The sequence below is a fragment of the Mugil cephalus genome, chromosome 4, assembly GCF_022458985.1.
Source record: "Mugil cephalus isolate CIBA_MC_2020 chromosome 4, CIBA_Mcephalus_1.1, whole genome shotgun sequence".
NCBI lineage: Eukaryota > Metazoa > Chordata > Actinopteri > Mugiliformes > Mugilidae > Mugil > Mugil cephalus.
The window spans coordinates 29,588,461-29,608,829 of NC_061773.1; the positions used below are offsets into that span (position 1 = coordinate 29,588,461).

The 20,369-nt window shown below is 41.7% G+C and overlaps 3 protein-coding genes across 8 annotated transcripts in view; 1 reads left to right on the top strand and 2 right to left on the bottom strand.

Moving 5' to 3' along the window:
- LOC125006460 (nuclear factor 7, ovary-like) overlaps positions 1–20,369 on the bottom strand; it is a 1,183,669-nt gene that overhangs the window by 677,034 nt on the left and 486,266 nt on the right. The gene's annotated exons all lie outside the window — the stretch shown is intronic.
- The window catches only part of LOC125006445 (poly(rC)-binding protein 3-like), a 100,215-nt gene that overhangs the window by 34,937 nt on the left and 44,909 nt on the right, over positions 1–20,369 (top strand). For 4 of the 6 annotated variants that reach the window (XM_047582486.1, XM_047582490.1, XM_047582491.1 and 1 more), the window contains 2 exons: positions 14,453–14,717; positions 15,812–15,835. In XM_047582486.1, coding sequence (XP_047438442.1) covers positions 14,580–14,717; positions 15,812–15,835 — 162 coding nt within the window. In that variant the 5' untranslated portion in view covers positions 14,453–14,579. Of the gene's footprint in view, positions 1–14,452; positions 14,718–15,811; positions 15,836–20,369 lie in introns of those variants that run through there. The other 2 variants (XM_047582488.1, XM_047582489.1) reach the window with 2 other exon arrangements.
- On the bottom strand, positions 17,247–19,287 carry LOC125006463 (nuclear factor 7, brain-like). Its single transcript, XM_047582512.1, has one exon. The coding sequence runs from the start codon at positions 19,285–19,287 to the stop codon at positions 17,911–17,913; it is 1,377 nt and encodes a 458-aa protein (XP_047438468.1). The 3' UTR covers positions 17,247–17,910.

The following is a 20,369-nucleotide window of genomic DNA, read 5'->3' on the forward strand; positions in this document are numbered from 1 at the left end:
TAATGACTGCTCTGGTTTCGTGGAGTATCTAATTCAATCAAGAGTCCATTACTTCCTGCTCCTTCGACCCCAGTAGTCTCTGCCGGCTGCTTCTACATATGTCGACCTGTCACTCTCTGTTTCTATTACGTTACAGCATGAAAGAGCCTGAATACAAAGATAAACAGCAAATAGAAAAGTGATTCCAACTCTGTCCGACATGCAGCTGTTTCAAAGCTCCTGCATCATCCAAATGTTCCTACACTTCTATGGATGATACAACAAATAGAAGAAGAGCCAACTACACGAGACATATCTTTATGACCTGCTACGTTTCTTCATGAAAATGACTCAAAACATCCCGAAAGTAGACAAAGAGGTTCCAGTTAATCACACAAAACAGAACCAGCTGAGTTGTGAGGTGTTGGTGGTTTCCTCTCATCAACTGATGCTCCAACATTTCTACTGGATGAAGGTCAGGACTTTGACTTGTTCCTACACATTCATCTGGTTCTTCTGGAGAACCACTGGTGTTCTTGGGCTCCTTGTCTTCCTCCATGACCCAGTTTCTCTTCACATTCAGCTCATGGACTCATGTCCTGACATTTTCTTTCAGAGTTCACTGGTAGAATTCACAGTTCATTGGTCCATCAATGATGAGCAGATGCAGCAGAACAGGCCCAAACCAGGACATTAGCGCCCCCATGTTTCATGGAGGGATGAGGTTCTGATGCTGGAATGCAGTGTTGGTTCATCTCCAAACATGACGATCCCAATTTAAACCAAACTATTCTACTCTGGTCTCATCTGTCCACTAAACATTGTCCCAGATGTTCTTTGTGGACAGAGAGCAGTGTCTTTGGTTGTTGAGTGGATTCATCAACATGAACATCAGCCAATGTGAGAGAGGCCTTTAGCTGCTTAGAAGTTCCCCTGGGTTCCTCTGGTTCCTCTCCCACTATGATGGAGTGATGTTTGTTGGTGGACCACTCCTGTGGAGGGGAACAGTCGTCTTCAATCTGTCTGACTCTCTGTGGATTATTTGTGGCTTCCAGACTCTTTAGAGATGGTTGTGGAACCTTTTCCAGCCTGATGAGCAACAACAACTCTTTTTCTGAGCTCCTCACAAAGCTCCTTTGATCTGTTGTCATCACACACTTCAGCACAAACATGAGACAAATCCCTGATTTATAGAAACTAAACCAGGACCTGAGTCTCATCACATTCATGGAAACTCTCCTGGACACATGGACTCTGATTTAATCTCCTCATTGGCTCATTTCTGATTAGGTTCTATCTTTATCTACTTTTAGGATTTGTTTTTGGAGTCATGTTTATGAAGAAGGAAGACTATCATGAACGGATGAGGACATTTCTGTCACACTTGAGTGGAGCCCATGATTTACACTGTATTGGACTTTTTTAGGTTTGAATAAACAAAGAGTTTTTTTTGGGTTCAAATAATTATTATTATTATTATTTTTTTTTTTGGAGGATGTTCTTTGACGTTGCTGCAACATGCTAACAATTTTACAACTTTCATTAATTTTTAGTTACTGGATCCGTTTTCTCTGGTCTAACCCTCTTTCTGTCATGAAGACATAACTATGCAAACGATCCGTCAACCCTCTCATGCTCCTTCCTCTCTCTTTTACCCCCTGGATGAAATCTTTCCTCCGTGTTTGCTCAGTTTGCAGCAGCAGAGTTGCTTTAATTTGCCTCCTCAACTCGAGAGCCTCTTCCCTCGTCCCTGAGTGTCTGTGGATATCATCTGTCCATTTCCTGATCTTTATGAGGCCTCTGGCTGCTGGGAAATCACATTAGAGGGAGGACGAGAGGAGGGTGGGGCAGATGTGAATGGAAAGAGAAAAAAGATGAGCAGGAAAAACAGAGGAAGGCGACTGACTGGCGGCTAAAAGAGAGCGTTTCAGGTTGAAGTGGCTTTCAGGCAAATAACGTCATGAAGACAGAGCGTGTTGTTTCACTGGGCAGGTGCAGGATGATTTGGGTCGATTGTTGCACGAATGAAAAGACTTGTTTTATTCCTGGGATTTTCACCTCGGGAAGGGATCAGGTGTGGTGAGGATATATAATAGTGTAGTTTATAGGATATAGTTGATGTGACCCAAACACTCGTTCACCTGAAGGAAACATCATCCACCTCTTGGGTTCCTACCACCAGATCCTCTGTGATGACAGCGGCCTGGAGCGTCGGGCCATTGGCTGGTTTATGTTAACATTTACTGTCTACGGCTAAAGTTGGCTACTTCAGGTTGAGATTAGCTGGGATAATAATAATAATGATAATAATAATAATAATAATAATAATAATAATAATAATGATAATAATGATAATAATAATAATAATAATGATACATTTTATTTATAGGCGCCTTTTACAACACCCAAGGACACCATACAAAGTAAGAGGGTTTAAAATACCTAACATCAAAAGCATTTAAATACTTCAAGTACAAGACACAGAAAAATAAGATAAAAAGATAAAAGACTTGGTTAAAAAGAGATTTAAATTAGCTTGTTTAGGCTAAAGTTGTCAACTTAACTTTAAAATTGGCTGGTGTGGATTTACTGTGTGTTAGCTGGATTAGGCTATCATTATTCAGGCTACTGTTAGCTGGGTTAGGCTAACTTTCGCTAGTCTACTCTAAATTTACTCTGGTTTAGGCTAAGGTTGGTAAGTTTAGGGTTGACATTAGCTGGTTTAGATTTATTTTAGTAGGTTTACACAAACCTAATTAATCAAACATTTAGGCTAACATTGGCTAGTCTACACTAATGTTAGCTGGTTCATGTTAACATTTTCTGGTTTAGCCTCACATTATTTAGACTAATGTTGCTGCGTTAGGCTAATGTTGAATGGTTTATGCTAATGCTAGCTAGTTTTGGTCAACGTTATACTAGTTTCTCCAGTTAATTAAATTGAATCCCTTATATTTTTATTCATGTGCTTCATTTGGAAGCGCTATTTATTCATAACTCAGTTCACATCCACAGTAAACGCAGAGAGAAACATTAGCCAGGAAGCATTTTGGACGCTGCAGGCTGTAACACCGACGTGTGGTCATCGCTTCCTACAGAAAGCAGAGTCTGAACCTAGTGCTGTTGAATTAGAGTTACTACATTAAATCTGACAGCCCTGCTAGTAAATGAAAGTTTGATTCTGTGGAGACGTGGAGTCGACATCCATCACATAGAAATATTCATTCGATGATAATAAAATCATGATGTTTTGGTTCTTGTGACCTTCACACATGCTCTCATCCTGCAGAAGCAGATGCATCATGATTTATATTTATATGGCGGCAGGATGAATCGTCTCACTGTCATGAAATCAGAGATCGCTGCTGCCTCTTCAGGTCTCTGAGTCAAGGCCGGGGCAGCGAAGAGGGGACGACCTGTTCCGTCCCCCCATAAAGTGTCCCACGCATGGACACACAAATTACACATCACGTGACGCACATGATTTCTGAATCTCCGCCGCGCTCCACTCGGTGTTATTCTCCCAGGTCAGTGTCCAGTATAAATGACCCAGTCAAGGCTAATTTAAGCAGCGGGTGAGCCAGTAAAAACCAGATCTCTGCTTGTGGCCTATTGGATTGGTTGAAATCCTGTTTGCTCTTTTGTAAATAGAAGCGCGAGACATGCGGACAATGTGCCCGTGGTCGTCTTTAACCCTTTAAATCATGTCAGGTTTTATAGTTCCCGAGTAGAGGGGAAGGGTCGCTGCAGCATGAACAGTTCATGTCTGGATTATTTTTAACGTCTGGGAGATGTTAAAAATAGGGTTTAGAGAGATGGTTCTTTTAGGATTATTTAGAGGTAAACAAAGATGTTATGTTATGTGTCTGAAAACAGGTTGGTCACTTTGTTCTGAACTCTCTGTATTAAAGCAGCTAATGAGTGAATTTACCTAAATGCAGCTTTGATTGTTTACTAGGAGTAAAAAAGTTCACAGTATCAGTGCACAAGTCAGTGACGCTCCTAAACTGCTGTAGCATGAGCTTCATTACGGGGCGGGTTTCAAACTGCAAACTGCTTTTCATTGACGTCCGCTCCCTTCATCCCGACCTGAGTCTCACAGGGATTCAGCTGAAGAGGAAAAGATGCAGCTGCAAATGTAGATAAACAAGGGATCAAAAAAACTCCAGCTCTCTTACTGTGACTCACAGCAGCAACATACTACACTGAAAAAGAAACTAAATCCACAAACAGTGGAGATCCGGAGCTCTGAACACGCTCCGGCCAACAAACCATGAAAACTGCTTGTTCAGTGTTGTGAGCAGAAAGAAACCAGAACAAACGTGATCAGCGTGGAGGACACACTCTCCTCAGAGGTTTATTTCCCTCCCTTCCTCCATCACAGTTTTTCTCTAAGTAAACGTGATATTTGTGACATTCCGATAAAGTCCAGTTGCTCCGTGTTTCCACTAAAAAGTGTTTAGTGAATGAGCTGTAACTCTGGTCATATCCCATAATTCCCATAATCCCCATAATTCTGGTCACTTTGATGAAGATGGATTCAGATGAACTGGTTTTGTGTGTTTCTAGGGGGAATGGAAACGCAGCAATGACACATTTAGAAAGAAATCAAATGAAGACAAACTTAAATTCAATCAGTCATGGAGGTGAATGTGTCTTTAATCGACGCCCTGCAGATCTGCTTTTAGTTAAACGCGATACGCCACCAACGTCACTCAGGATCTAAAGAGTAAATCTGCAGGTTTCTTCTAATAATCCATTCCTACTCAAAGCACAACAGTAACACCTGAACCAACAACGGAGAAACATCCGACACCCGTGCTTTGCTGTGGGAGAAGAAGAGATAAAAGGCGCCGTCTGTCAGGACGGTTATTGTGTTGTGAGCCAGTCAGTTCCAGATACCAGCGATCCAAAGGTCTCATCCATCTCATGGCTCTTTGTGCTTCAGCCCTCAGCAGGTGATCTGCATATCCTGCTATGGCATTCAAATATTCTCTGGTCGGTAGACTGGCATTTGAATACGGGCTGAGCTCCGGCTGCCGGCACAAATGTGACAGCTGAGCCTTTCACCCTCTTTTGTTGTGCTGCGTCTGTTTTATGTAACAGCCGTGGCTTCCTGTGAATTATAAAAGACAATAACACATTTATAACGTGAAACAGCTGCTTCGTGTTTTAAATGGTTCAGTGTGGACGGAGAGGCCGGAGCCTGGAAGCGCTGATAGATGTTATTTATATATAAAGAACCACAGGCAGGTGCAGAATTATCAACGACGTTCGTGTAGCATGTTGATGGGGCCACGCAGGCCGATCAGAAATAAGAAACTACACAGATTAGAAACAAGAAACTCAACATTCAAAAGTCTTTATTGTCATTATGAGAAGATGAAGACATTTTGCAGAGACCTCTGCTTAAGGCTCATATAAATATGCAAACGTTGAAACTCCACCAATTAGAATCAAGAAACTCTACAGATGAGAAACATGTAGCTCCGGCTGGATGGATGTAGCTCCCTGATTTCTTCTTCTGTTCATTGCATCACCAACATGGCCGCCGCAGTGATACACATCAGGACAGGAAGTCCATCCCCAGCTAAATGAATTACATCTCACTGAATTTGATCCAACATATTTACGTCAGCTTTGCATCAACGATGCAGGGACTTGATCTCAGATAAAACCTAGTGTCCCTTTGTAATGAGTGCGTTTAGTTTTATTGCATCATTGAGTCTTTGTGTCCGTCTCCTTGTCCTCCTGTCTGTCTGAGGACTGTCTCTTGTGATGGTTGTCACGTCTTTTGGTTGAAGCAGCTCAGGAGCTGGAGCGGCGCTGTTTTCCCTCGAGCTGTCATCACAGCTGCGTCGGGTGAATTCTAAAATATCGTCACTGTTTAATGAGCGTGTGCTGAAAATATCTAAATAGCACGTGTCAGCAGCCTCATTTCCTTCCCGTCCTGTCCTCTGGATCACCGTGGACGTTAGCGGAGACGTCGTCTGATGAAGTCCACGCCGCTCTGCTCAGAGTGAACGTATTCATGCACACGGCTGTGTTTGGTCGGAGACTCGTGTCTGAGCCTCAGTCTGCTGCCGGCCTTCGTAACGTGACTCCGGCGCATCTCCCGCTTGGAAGCAGCGTGGGTCTCAGCCGCTGGAAGGATTTAAATCAGCGTTCATGGTCCCAACGTTCACATCGCGTCAGTGATTGAAACTTGTCTGGGATTATTTAAACGTGTTCAGGGACTTATTTCAGAAACACATTAGCCTGTTTCCTCTCTGACTGGTTCTCTGCCAGAGCCTCCACTTCATGTGACTTATAAAAGAAGATAAGATGGTTATGATACGGAGAGACACCATCAGCCACAACATTATGACCACCTTACTGATATTGTGCAGGTGCCATCAGAGAATGGACACGGGCCTTTCTGAGGGTGTTGAATGTTGTTAGTGGGATGTTGGAGGCCAGTTTGTTTGTGTCAGGCTGCATCCTGGTGCAGGTGTGTGTGTGTGTGTGGGGGGGGGGGGGGGGGGGGGGGGGGGGGGTCTAAGTAACATCCACAGCCATGAACGACACAGCAAAGATGGTTCAAATGATGGTTTAAATATTATTCATTTCTCCTGTCAGTGGTCATAATGTTGTGGCTGATACTTCTATTCTACGTGTGTGTTTGTTTGTGACAGATTGAAGCTTCTTCTCATTCACTGAGGCTCCGGTTGTTTCTCCTCCACGTTGAATTTAATCAGTGTGTGTGTCTGATGTTGTGTCTCTGTGTGTGTTTTGCGTCTGCCAGTCAAGTGTGCGTCTATTTCTTGCTACGCTCACGTCCAGACTGTGACTCAAGCCGACGCAGTCAGTGTGTGTGTGTGTGTGTGTGTGTGTGTGTGTGTGTGTGTGTGTGTGTGTGTGTGTGTGTGTGTGTGTGTGTGTGTGTGTGCATGCTGTAAGCCTGGCTGTGTGTGTGTGTGTGTGTGTGTGTAAGTGGTTTTGGCAGGCCGGCCTGTGTGTGCAGGCAGCACATGTTTTCCGCTCTATTTGTGTCTGAGTTTGTGTGTTTGCTGGTGTGTGCGTGCCAGTGTGTGTCGGGATGGACTCGCATATTGCTTTGTGCTTCTGCTTTTGTCTGTGCATGTGTGTGTGTGTGTGTGTGTAGCCATAAATAAATATGACAAGGTCACTACTGTCATTTACCTGTCAAAACACACACACACACACACACACACACACACACTCAGGAATGAATAAACATGTGGAGGCAGGCGAAGTTCAGACACACATCCGTCCTCATCCATCAGCCGATAGTTTAAAAGATGACATTTTCTTTTTCACTTCATTCTCTTCAACACACACACACACACACACACACACACACTCTGACAGCATATAAATGTTAACCAGTCCATGTAAATCCGTCGGCCTTGGACACAGTGAAGCTGGTCTTCACTCTTCATTTTCTCCTGGATTTAATCTGACTCAGGGTTCAGAGACGAGGACGTGTGAAGCTGAAATAAATTCATTCATGATATTTAACATTTTATACTTCTTTAAAATGTCTCTGTCTCAAGAAACAGAGACATTTTTTCATTTGCTAATTTATTTTGTTAGATTTTATTATTATCAATAATGTTAATAATAAGAAAATAATAATGAAAATAATTATATATATATTTACTTTTTGTCACTTTTTACTTTGAGTTTGTAGTTTTTATGTACATTCATAATTAGCACCAGGCTGAGTGTGATATAGAACCATATAGTAGGTGGCGTCTCTACTTAATCTCTCCATCAGTTTAATTCTAATATCTCAGTCAATGCTGATCTGTGTAAAGTGTGATTAACTTTTGTCTTTTATCCCAAACTGTTCTGTTCTGTAACTATACTTTCTAATTTAAAAAGTCTGTTGACAGAGAACAGACAAACTGAAGCAAAGACAAAAAACAAAAAAATAAATAAAGATGAGATGAGAAACTAGAGGGAGAAGCTGAAAAGCTCCAGACTTGACGGCAGCGTCGCTGAGGCTCCGTATCACCGGGAATCTTTGTGAATCTGATAAACAGCTTCATGGTTCATAGTCGACAGTCACATCGGCTCAGAGTTTCGGTAAAGTGGCGTCTGCGTCTAAAATTACCTCATGGACTGAAGCTTTAAAGGAGGGAGGACGTTGTCTTCCTGTCTCTGTCTCTGTCTCCGTCTCAGCTCTTTGTGTCTCCTCTCCCTGTAAACTGCTCCAGCATCATTAGCTGTTAGCTGTAGCATCCTAGCATTAGCCCGTCCTGGTAATTACAGTGATTATCACCAGAGTGGGACAGAGTGGGACAGAGTGGGACGGACTCGTGGCTCACAATGACCTCTCTCTGTCTCCGTCAGTTTGTTCCAAGTAAAGATCTAAAGTTTAAAACTGATTTTTATCTTTGTTGTTCTCCCCTCCCTCCTCCTCCTCCTCTTCCTCCTCTCGTCTATAAATAGAGATGGCGTCAGACAAACGTTCACTGGTGGTGATGTCACTCTCTCTCTCTCTCTCTCTCTCCCTCTCTCTCTCTCTCTCTCTATCTATCTCGCCCCATGCCATGACATCATTGTTCCAGACACATGAACCTAAAACACTAAAACACTAAAACGCTGAGGTGGATTCTGGGCAGGAAACATTTTATTTCAACATTTCTGAGCAAATGTCCCGAGTCTGAAAAAGAATCTGACACAAGAAGTGGAACAGGCTGCAGTTCCTCCACCGTCCACTAGAGGCTCCACCACTGAGTCCTCTCCATAGACCTCCATGTTAAACCAACGTGTCTCTACTCTAAAACTAAAGTCTCCATTCATGATCAGTGTTTGTAGAAGTTTTAACCCTCCGTGGTTCCTCTGGTGGTTTATTTAGCAGCGTCTCCATGAACCAATCAGAGCTCTGGACTCCAGCTGTGTTTGATGCAATACGTCATTTTCTTCTGGTTTCATTGATAAAAGTCATTATAGGATTCAACCAACACAACGACTTGTTATTTTTTAACTGTGTTCCATCTTTGATTCCTCCAGAACTAAACCACTTAGAGAGATTCTGACTGTAGTGACAGAAACTTCAGATTCTACTTTGAGTAATTCCTAAACAGGACTTTGTCTGTTTCGTCTTTTTGCAAATTTGTAAATTACATGGAAGATTAAAGTTCTGCAGAATTAAGGGCCGGTGGCTCGGTGTCTCTGTGGTTCGCTCTGACACCTCCCAGGGAGGAGGTCCAGGTTAGAGTCCAGGTTTGGGTCTTTCTCCCTGTGTGAGCGTGAGCACATTCATTCATGTCAGAGCTGTATTTCTACTCTTTACTCTGCTCCGTGATGAAATAAAAATAAAACATTTGAAATGATTTCATTTCATTTGGAGCCTGATTTGATTCTCCAACGTGTCCTGATGAGAGAGGAGCCAACGATGACGATGGTTTTAGTCTTTTATTGCACTTATTTACTTTCTAGTCAAAGTAAAAAACACACAAACAGATTTTTTTAAAAACAGAACAGAAGCAAAGCTGTTTTTCTTAAACAGTGATTCAAACTATTTTATTGAGTAGAGCCACACTTAGAGCAGATTTCCTCTGCTCATCTTTTACCTTTGTTACTGGGAACAGTGTCTTCATGTCGGTTTCTGTTTAGACTCTTTTTCCTCAGTATTCGTGTCAGCGCTGTGTTTTTACCCTCCATGTTGTTGTGCCTGTACCTCGCACTAACTAACGTAACCTGGCTGTAAACGTGTGCACTGCAGTCAGATGTGTTCTAACAATGAGTGTGCGTCATTACCAGGTTCGACACAGGGCCCCTTTAAAAACACCATTAGTTACACTGGTTGTGCTACCATATTGTTATAAGCTACCATGTACGGTTCGTGTATGTTTGGGTCGTTGGATTTTTCTTTCAGAAAAGCGAAATTAAAATCAAAAAATGGTGGTTATTTAATTTTCATTTTAAAATTCAAAACTTAAAATTGAAATTCGAGGCATTTATGTGCTTTTACTTTGAAAACGACAGGTTCCGGTCACACAACATGAAACAGGCGTGTTTGTTTCTCTCTTTTTACTTTTTATTATTAGAAAATGAAAATAGACCATTTTTGAAGTTTTGTTCATTCATTCTTGACCCTGATGAAGATTTGAATTTTGAATTTGAAAGTAGTAGTTTGTAATATAGTAGTAATATAGTAATATTCAACCTTGTGATTGGCTCAACAGCGATAGGGGCGGGGCCTACTGTGTACAGGAGGCTTAGATTGAAATAAAAAAAGTGAAAAAAAAGTGTAAAAGTGTATTAATATTGAATGTAACATAGTAGTAATAATTTAAATATAGCACTAGTTTCACAGATCACATACAGTAGGTGTGTCTGCTTAATCTCTGCGCAATGAGCATCTCTGCTCATGATAAATGATTAGTCCATGTTTGCACGTTTCTGAATTGTGACACTGCTGAGCTTTCACACGCTGACCTCATGCTGAGTTGTGTTACTGTAAACTGTGCCTTGAAATCCTGCAGCAGGAGAGAGATGCTGCAGACAGAGTGGAGGTAATGCTATTAGCTACGGATCAGATTTGGTGCCCTGGGAGTCTGGAGGATAGCGGCTAAAAGGATAGTTTTTATTTGTTTTTATTTGTTTTTATTTGTTTTTTTGAGGGTAAACAGGAAGTGAGGTCAGAAACTGGGTCTTTTTTTAAATGAAAAAACAAAACATATGAACAAATTTAGAAAGTGTATCTATGTACCAATAATAATAATAATAATAATAATAATAATAATAATAATAATAATAATAATCAATAACTCAGTCCATGTGAGTGAATGAAGATGCAACATATATACAGCAACACATGTAGAGGCTAGAAAATAAAATAAAGGGAAGTCCATGGTGACGATAAAAAAGGAGGGCAGGGTCTTGACTTGGAGACATTATCGCCTCCTTCTACTCTCAGGTCATCCTTGACGTCTTCGCATGATTTAAATCAGTCGGCTTTAAGGCTTTAAGGAATGAGTTGTTGCCGGCCAGAATAAATCAGACCTTCACACCTGGTGATCAAATCCAGCGCGGTAGTAATTTACCACACGGCCGTGAAGTGTATTCAGACAACGCCTGTTTATTCTCCTCCTTTCTATTCTTGCTCCAGCTACAGTTTCTCCATCTCCATCTCTTTCTGTTTTATATTCATGTGCAGACTCTCTCTTTCACTATTTGGTCAATTCTCCCTAGACGTGTTCTGAAATGAAAGACTCCAGTGGCTGATGAGCATTAAGGCGTCAGGGCTTTAGGTCCGGAAACATCACAGACGGAGAGTTCAGCTCATGTTTCTGAAGGAGGGAAATAATCATCAGTGTGACAACGTTTTTTTTTTTTTTTTTTTTGAGCCTCCTCCTCAGCTTCTCCTCAGCCTTTTACGTTAGCTCCTCCTCAGTCTCCTCCTCAGCCTTTCACGTTAGCTCCTCCTCAGCTCCTCCTCAGCCTCCTTGTTAGCTCCTACTGAGATCCTCTTCAGTCTCCTCCTCAGCCTTTCACGTTAGCTCCTCAGCTCCTCCTCAGCTCCTCCTCAACCTCCTCATTAGCTCCTCCTCAGCTCCTCCTCAGCCTCCTCGTTAGCTCCTCCTCAGCCTCCTCCTACCTGACTGTCCACCATGGGTTTTAGGGGTGGGCGATATTGGGAATTTTGATATCGATCCGAAACCTAGTAAATACAGGGCTAGTATCGCCGATACCGATACAGATAGTGATATTTTTCTTGCAATATCAGGATCATTGAATAACTTAGTATTTTCCTTTTAGTTATATACAAGGAACGTATGTCTGTGAAGGTTCTCAGTCATCCAGGTCATGTATATCCAAAAAAGCGTTGAATAAGGTCAGTCTACAAGTCCAGCTGACTTTATTCAATGCTTTTTTGGATGTACAAGGAACAATAACTATACAAAGAAAAATATAAATATAAATTAAATGCGAATCGCCAGAAACCAGTAATATAATATGATTCTTAAGAAAATAAATAAATAAAATATAAAAATTATAGTAATTATTATCTCCAACGTTGAATCCCCGCAACATGAGTAAAACAAGGAAACACACATACACACACTTTATCTCAGTGCTGACCTCATGCATGGCTGATTCATGGTTTATTCCCCCGAGTCCATTTCTACAAGGACAGGCTTAACTCAGTGTGTGTGTGTGTGTGTGTGTGTGTGTGTGTGTGTGTGGTCCTATGTATGTGAGTGACTGGGGGAGGGTCGGGGGTTTTAAGCCTGTGCAGAAACATCTGAGAGATTTCAATAATTCATATGTTCTGTATTTGCATCTTTCTCCCCTGCTTCCACACACACACACACACACACACACACACACTCACACACACACACAGACTCAGGGATAAAAAAGCAAATGCATCCACTCATGCAACCAAGCACAAATGTACACTCCAGTGCACACAACAACACAGTGCGGTGGGTTTAAAACACACACAGACACACAAACACTTGACCTGTGCAGAGAATAAAAGAAATAAAAAGAATCCGTCTGAAGGCGTCAGTTTGACAGTTCCACTCGCCGGCGCCGACTCCCTCTCGCTCCCGTGGCTTCCTGTCTTTTCTCAGGTGGTCTTTTTGAAGCTGAAGCAGCCCCAGTTTGTTGTGTGTGTGTGTGTTGTGCGTCTAGCGTGCCAGACATCCTGCATCTCGTTTGTGACCTACTTTGGCTCAGTGTGTTTATTTTTCATGAGACTGGGAGACGATGTAGAGGCGAGAGTCGATATATGCGCACAGAAACACACATGTATCGCACACATCTGTTTGTTTCTCTGTGTAAACTTCTGTGTACAATGCGGAGCAGGAACCTGGCTGGAGAAAACACACAAACTACGATCAAACTACAAGATATACATGTACATTGATGCATATGTTTCCACGGACAAATCTGCATTAAATTTTTTTCGTTTTTTTAAATCCCAACGCTGCCTTGTTGTTCGTTTCCAGTGCACGGCTCCACCTACAGATCAGTAGGGATGTGTATCATTATGATTTTATCGATACCAATACCAATACTCCTTATCGATACCGATATTTATCAATACTCTTATTGACACTACAACATAATTTAGAGTAAAAAATCAAGACTTTACAAGATGTTAAAAGATTCAGAAAAGAAGCCGGTGCCGCTGGCATGGCGCTGCACTCAGTAGCGTTTGGTGGACGAACTTTTGCCGCGTCTAAGCAGACAATGACAGCGACTCCTTCAGGTTTATATTATTAGTGTGTTACTTCATGATGTTGCTGGCGTTACCTTCCTTAGGACAAAACTTGTCTCAGACAAATGCTGCATCGAGATGAATCTTTGTCAACCTTGATAACGTGGCCCACACTTTGGATCTTAGACCAGGGGGATTCAATTAAAACTCAAAGAGGTTCAGTTACTAGGTCCCAACCTAATGTCACTTGAAATAGTGTACCCTGATGTAAATAAAATCAACAACGTACGTACATTTCTACATCATTTATTGTCAAATTTCAAGTGTTTTCAAAGTAATAGTCTATACTTTTAACATACCAATAGTCTGAACTTATAGAACTACAATTCATTTGATTGTCTTGGCCATTGATGACGCTCCTGATGTATTAACAATATTAGTGGTGCATGCACGAATGATTTATCTTTTTATTCATCATTTGAAGCCTGAAGGATCCGTCAAAGAGGCCGATTTTGAATTACCGTAACTCACAGTTGTTTGCGTCTCCATCAGTCAGTTACGGTAATTCAAATACCGCAAGCTTCTTTTTGTGCGCAGATGGATGTTCAGGGGTTAAAGGGTTGATATTAGAATTTTACCAGGTCCGGGAAGAACCATCAATAGGTCCGTGTCCAGACCAGGGTCCGCCATTTGGTGATGCCTGGTTTAGACCTTTCTGCGGACATGTACATAATAAATTCATTTTGATTTGTTAGTTCGTGTGTGGATTTCCCTTTGTTTTTGCCACTAACTGACCTGGTTTGTGACAGTAGCTGTTCACCACAGAGCTCAAAACTACACTTCACTGACCCACAACAGCAATTTGATTTAAAATCCATCAACAAAAGGCTTGGTTAATGTGCTGTTTAAAGCTGGAAAGAAAACTCCTTCCTGCAGAGTGTGATAATACTTTGTGTCTCCACTGGTCCCTCTTGGTTTCTTTGTCCTCAAATGTCCCATGGAGAGGACCAACGTGCTGTTTAGCGTCTTCCATCTTTATGGGTTGGTTCTGCTGCCTGTCACTACCGGATCAGCTGGTGCTAACGCTAACGCTACTTGGACAAACTGAGACATGTTCACAGTCGTTCTGCTGCAGATGCTTCATTAATCACATTAATCATGATGAAGATTAATTGATGTTAACGAGTTCACTTTGACAGAACAGAGTCTCTGATTCTGAAACTCGTCCCGTCAGGACCTGGATCTAGAAATAATATTCTCATCCTCATCTTTCCCTTCCTCCCACAGAGGAAACACACCAGTACCGTCCCACCATCCAAACGCCCCGGAACCCGTCCTCCCCCTCACCGGGTTCTCCTCAGGGTTCCCTGGTGTTCTGGAACGCTCCTTACGACTCGGGGCCCTCGGACACTTCATGCGTCTCCCAGCGGCAGAGTCCACCCACACCTCCACCCACAACACCACCACCACCTCCACCATGAGCTGTGAGCAGGAGTTTGGAGACGGGGCCACGGGAGTCACGCTCACGCTGCGCCTCCTCATGCACGGGAAGGTGAGGAGACCAACTTCATGTGAATTAGACACAAGCACAACAGATGTGTTCATCCACAGCTGAAAATAGTTCTGTTTCTTCCTGTTGGAGTAAAATTCACTAAATCACAGCAGCTAATTAAAAACGAGAGAACGTGGCTCCAGGAATGAACTCGATGTTATGAAGAAGAACAATGAGACAAAAAGTACAAATAAAGAAACAGGAGTGTGTGTTGCTAACGCAAAGAAACAAATAGAAATAAAATAAATCTAAAGTAGCCTGGAGGTTTTATTATCTACCAATTAAAACAAGTCCAACCAGAGACGGTCGCTTATTTGATCTTCAAAGCAAAAACAAGTAAATTCCCCTTTGGTCCTTTAATCTGTGGAACCAGGAAGAGAAGTAAAGGAGGAACCAGTGGTGATTTGATTCATAGAGAGGCGGAAGAAGAAGAAACTGTTTCCATCAGTCAGGGATTTCAAATCTTTTCCATTTCCTCTTGGTGTAAACGGAGCATGAACGTGACTCTGGAACAATATTCAGATATTTTTAGACGATTTAATTTAAGACTTTCTGAAGCCTGCGATCTAGTCATCTGAATTCATTTGAGTTGGTCTGAGAGAGACATGGACTAGTGTTCACCATGGAGGAGGCTACTTCCTGGACTAGTGTTTACCATGGAGGAGGCTACTTCCTGGACCAGAGTTCACTTCCTGCTTAAGTCATAAAATAAGTTCAGGAGAAACAACATTAAGACTCCGTTTAAACCAACAGAAAAGATTTGAAATCATTGACTGATGTCTAAAACCAAACCAGAAACATCAAAGAACTACTTAGACCCTCCTCCTGGTCACCTCTTGCCCCACCTGGATGTTGGGTCTGAGCCCATCGTCAGCCTCGTGATAAATATTTACTCCCATTACTATGTGCATCCATTTCCGTCCAGAAATCGATCAAAGCCAAAGAAAATGAAGTTTAACAATTGAACTGATCTGTCGGCATCTTTCAACGCTGTCAGTTAATCAAACTAAATATGTCTCCATGTATAACTGGAGGATTGTTCACGTCTCTGAGGATGATTCTAGTCTCATCTCCTCTTTCTATTTCCTCCCCAGGAAGTTGGAAGCATCATCGGGAAGGTGAGTCCTCAACTTTTTACTTTTTAATTCAACTAATTTCTTATCTGGTCAAAACATGGGCTTGTTGCTGGGCTCCAAGATAAATGTAAAAAGTGTTAAATGCAATAAAAAACTGAATATAAATGGAAAATACAAGGAATATGCACAAATAGGATATGCACCTTTATATATACAGTCAATAGAAGATGTATGAATGTACGTAGTGTCTATAAAACTATAGACAGTATAAAGGTATATGGTGGAACAGTTCCTTTAAAGTGAAACCAAAGCCAGTAGAGCTCCCCCTGGTGGCCGGAAGCTGCAGTATAGGTCATTTATAAGCTCCACCCCCTCCATGTTAGTGGGTGGGACTTGGGGCAAACTAAAACACTAAAGTACACGTCAAATATTATTTTTTAAGGATGGTTTCTGTCATTTTAGGTAGTTAATATAATGTTGATAAATGTTCAAGTGTCAATTTTTTCGGACGAGTTTTGTTTAGTTTGTCATTTGATGCTATAGAAACAGGATGTGACATAATGGTGACTACCAGTTGCCATGCCAACCGCTCCGTAAAGAGGTCCTGTGGGAGTGGTAAAACAAAAATATTAAAAAATAAGTTTAGTGTGTAATCCAACATTTCCTTGTAGCTGGTGGAAGAGAAGAAGGATTAATTAAATGAAAACACCAGTGAGTCTGGAGGAAGTGTGGGCGGGGCATCAATATCGTGGCTCCGCCCTCGGACCGTACTAATCACACTGTGGAAATGGAGATGTGGCATCCATATTTTTATACGGCCTATGGAATGAGTAAACGGACAGTTTGTTGTGAAACAAAATAATAAGATATGAAATTAAAACGATGAACCCTCATGTTTTGAACATCAGAGCCAGTTTAATCCTTCCTCACCATGAAATCTCTACTAATAATGTGAAAATTTCCCTGTCATTCCAATCTCTACTGAAAAGCTGCTGCTCTCGAGGGATGTGAGTCAGTTTAAGTGTCGCTGTGTTAAATAAAATAAAGAACATGTGGGATTCCTTCTAAATGTGTCACAGGCGGGTTGAAGCTTCATAATGACCGATGCCCCCGCAGCACATTCGCGAGCCCACGATTGGAGCTGGTTTCCTTCAGCGTATATTTAGATTCATCCCCTCCATTAGCTGCACATCTGTGACATAAAGATGGCGTGAAAATGACATTAGCGCCTTGGACTTCCTGTTGGGTCGTGTCGGCGTGGAGACGAGGGTTTCCTGCAGCGTTAAAGGAGGCTGGCAGGCTGCAGAGCAGAATGGATGTGGACTAAAGGAATTCTATCAGGGTGAACCAGGATGCTTGATCAGGACAGGTGTGACGAGAGATAAATGTTATCCAGCTCAGAAACAGACGTTATACATGCCCCTCTATTACATGAATTATGACAAACACGTCTTACTGTGTTTTTATTACTTTAATCTTGTAAATATTTAAAAATAATGTCCAAACCAATATGTACAATGTAATCTTTTACATTTCTTTATAAAAATATTCAAAACATCCGCAGATTTTCATACAAGTCCTGAAAATACAAAAAAAGAACCCAATGTAACAGAAGATTAGAAAGTAAATGAACACATCAAACCCACCACCATCACACTGTAAATGATCCTTTTGTTGTACATGCAATTAATAGAATTCTTGTGTGGTTGAATGTGTATATGTTAACAGTCTGTTCTAGTTTATCTATTTTTTATATTCATGCAACAAACATTAAGGGAATAAATTGTATGTACAGATATACTTGACAATAAGGTCTTTTCTGATTCTGATTCAGATTCAGTTCTTATCAGTACCTTGTGTCCAGTATCTGCTGTGAGTTATTTCCTCACATGAACTGATGCTCCAGGTCCTTTGATAGAAAAAATCATCTCTAGCTTCAACGTGTCGTAAACTCCAAACACAATGATCTACTTCCACCACCAGTTATTAAATGTGTTTTCATTGGTTCCAGTGACATAGTGACCGAACACCATGACGACAAAACTACAACTTATATGATCACTGACATTTATTAGTTGTTACAGCCCAATAAACATTAATAATCATCCTGTTTATCTCTAACTGATCTGATTCACTGGTAAAATCTTCACTGGGAGTTTATCCAAAGTGAGAATGAATGGAAACATCCTCTCAGTGAAAGTGTGTGTGATGGTGTGTATGTGTGTGTTAGTATCAAGATCAGAGAAGGACAGATTTCCTCTGTTCCAGTCCAGATTCACTCTGATCCTCTGGAACTTCATCTTTACTGAGAGATCAGTGAAAGGAGCTGATGGTGAACATGCTGAGTATTTACCTCCATAGAACAGTATTCCCCACAACCCAGATCCTAAAGTTCCCTTCCTCTGGACAGACTCTGCTAAAACACCCAGTAACCACCATGTGTTATCTCCAACATCAACATTCCAGCTGTGAGTCCCTGAGTTAAAGCCCTCAGAGCCCAGGACAGACCAGAAACAATCAAACCTCTCTGGATTATCAGGAAGTTGTTGTTTATCTCCTAATCTAACACTGGTCAGATCTTCAGACAGGATCAGACATGGATGAGCAGTGCTTGGATCCAGAATGACAGGAGTGTAGGAGACCAGGTCCTTCATGTTGTTCCAGATGTTGAAGGCCAGGTTGCCCAGATGTTTGGCCTGGTCTATCAGAGCTCCTGAGGGCAGCTGTGGATCATCCAGCAGGGGGCAGCACTGGACTCTTTCCACTGCAGCCTTGTAGTTGTTGAGGAATGAGACGTCTTCAGCTCTCAGCTCCTCCTCTGTGGCTCTGACTGTGTCTGAAAGAGCTGCTATCTCTCTGCTCAGAGCCTCCATCTTCTCTTTCATCATCTGACTCTTCTGCTCCTCTTCCTCCCTCAGTGCAGCCATCCTGGCCTCCTCTTCCTCTGCTAGAAACTGGTGAAGCTTCTTGAACTGCTCCTTAATCTGCCTCTCTGTGTGTCGGGCCTGGACCTTGATGTGTTTTTCTGTTGCATCAAACTTCACGTTAACTTCTTCATATACCTTTAACTTCTCCTTTAAGGGCTCCAGAGTTTCCTGAAGGTTCTTCTTGTGCTGTGGTGCAGCTTCATCGATGGGTCTGAATCTGTGGTTGGAGTGTTTTTGTGAATCTCTGCAGACGAGACACACTGGCTGCTGATGGTCCAGACAGAAGAGTCTGAGTTTCTCAGAGTGCAGACTGCAGAGAGCCTCTGGAGATCTCTGATCTCTCTGCTGTAAGAAGGACTCACACAGGTTCCTCAAGGCCAAGTTTAAAGGTGGATCATCTCTTGAAGATCTTCTCTTACAAACTGGACACTGCTGTAATGGATTTTGTCTCCACCAGTTCTTCAGACAGACTTTACAGAAGCTGTGGCTACATGACAGAACAACAGGATCTGTGAAGACCTCCTGACAGACCGGACAGCAGAGATCCTCCTCTGATCTGGAAGCCATTTAGTCTCTGAGTGAAGCTGGAACACAGCAGACACAAAGTCCAGTCAGTCATGTCTCCTCCATCTTCTACTAACTTCCTGTTTTTGGTCAAACTCACCTTCAGTGTGTGGAGAGTCAGCAGCTTGAAGCAGCAGTGTTGTAGTTTCCACTTTTCTCTCCTGTAGCTGGACTCACTCAGAGGAAGGTGTTAGTTTGGTCTGAAGCTGAATCTGATCATCTGTGTCTCTCCTTAGTCACACAATAATAAACAGCTTCCTGGTTTGTTTCAGGTAAATCTGGTGAGGGGGCGGAGCTGTACCAGATCTCTTGATAAATGTTGAACTTTGACCTGTTATTCAGGGAGTGTTTCAGTTCAAAGGGTTTAATTGTGGAGTGAGCTGCTCCAGTGTGTGCCATGTGTTTATTGATATAACCAGTTTCTAGATAATAACTAGAATGGGAATGACCGATCTAAACTAATGTAGTTTAATAATGGCAAAGAGGAGAAAACTTAAAGTCAAACTAACAGGAATTAAAAAAAACACTAAACAGAGTAGAAACTAAGTTTCTGATTTCAAAGTAAATCTCAGATTTTCGGAATAATTCTATTATTGTAAAGGTCTGTAGACGTTGTTCTTTAGGGCTTTGTGTGAAGGAATACTTTCACTATTAGATTTTTTTTTTTTTTGTGAATTCAGTAGCGAGTTCCCTGAAATTGTCTAGATTATTTTGACCAAATCACTCAAGAGTTTTAGCCATTTTCTTCCAGCTGAACTGGTCACATGACCCCCTTTCCATTACATTTGAGAGAAAAAGTTTTACACGATACATCTGAAAGAGGCTCCACATGACCTTTGTTTGGAACATCTGATAATAACTTTAGAAAAAACCTGTGTAACCTTTGATTTTTAAGTGGTAGTTGCTACGTTTCCATTCCCCCTAGAAATGTGTAAAACCTGAATATCTCAATTAAAAAAATGTTGATGAAAACACCTGCATTTCTAAGAACCTCTCAAATATCTCTAAAACATCTTTACTCTCTCATGAGGTCATTTTTCAGACGTATCGTTTAACAGTTTATCTCTAAAATGCAATGGTAAGGG

Bases quoted from the DNA above. Each gene is read 5' to 3' on its own strand.
- LOC125006463 (XM_047582512.1), bottom strand. From the start codon at position 19,287: ATGGCTTCCAGATCAGAGGAGGATCTCTGCTGTCCGGTCTGTCAGGAG.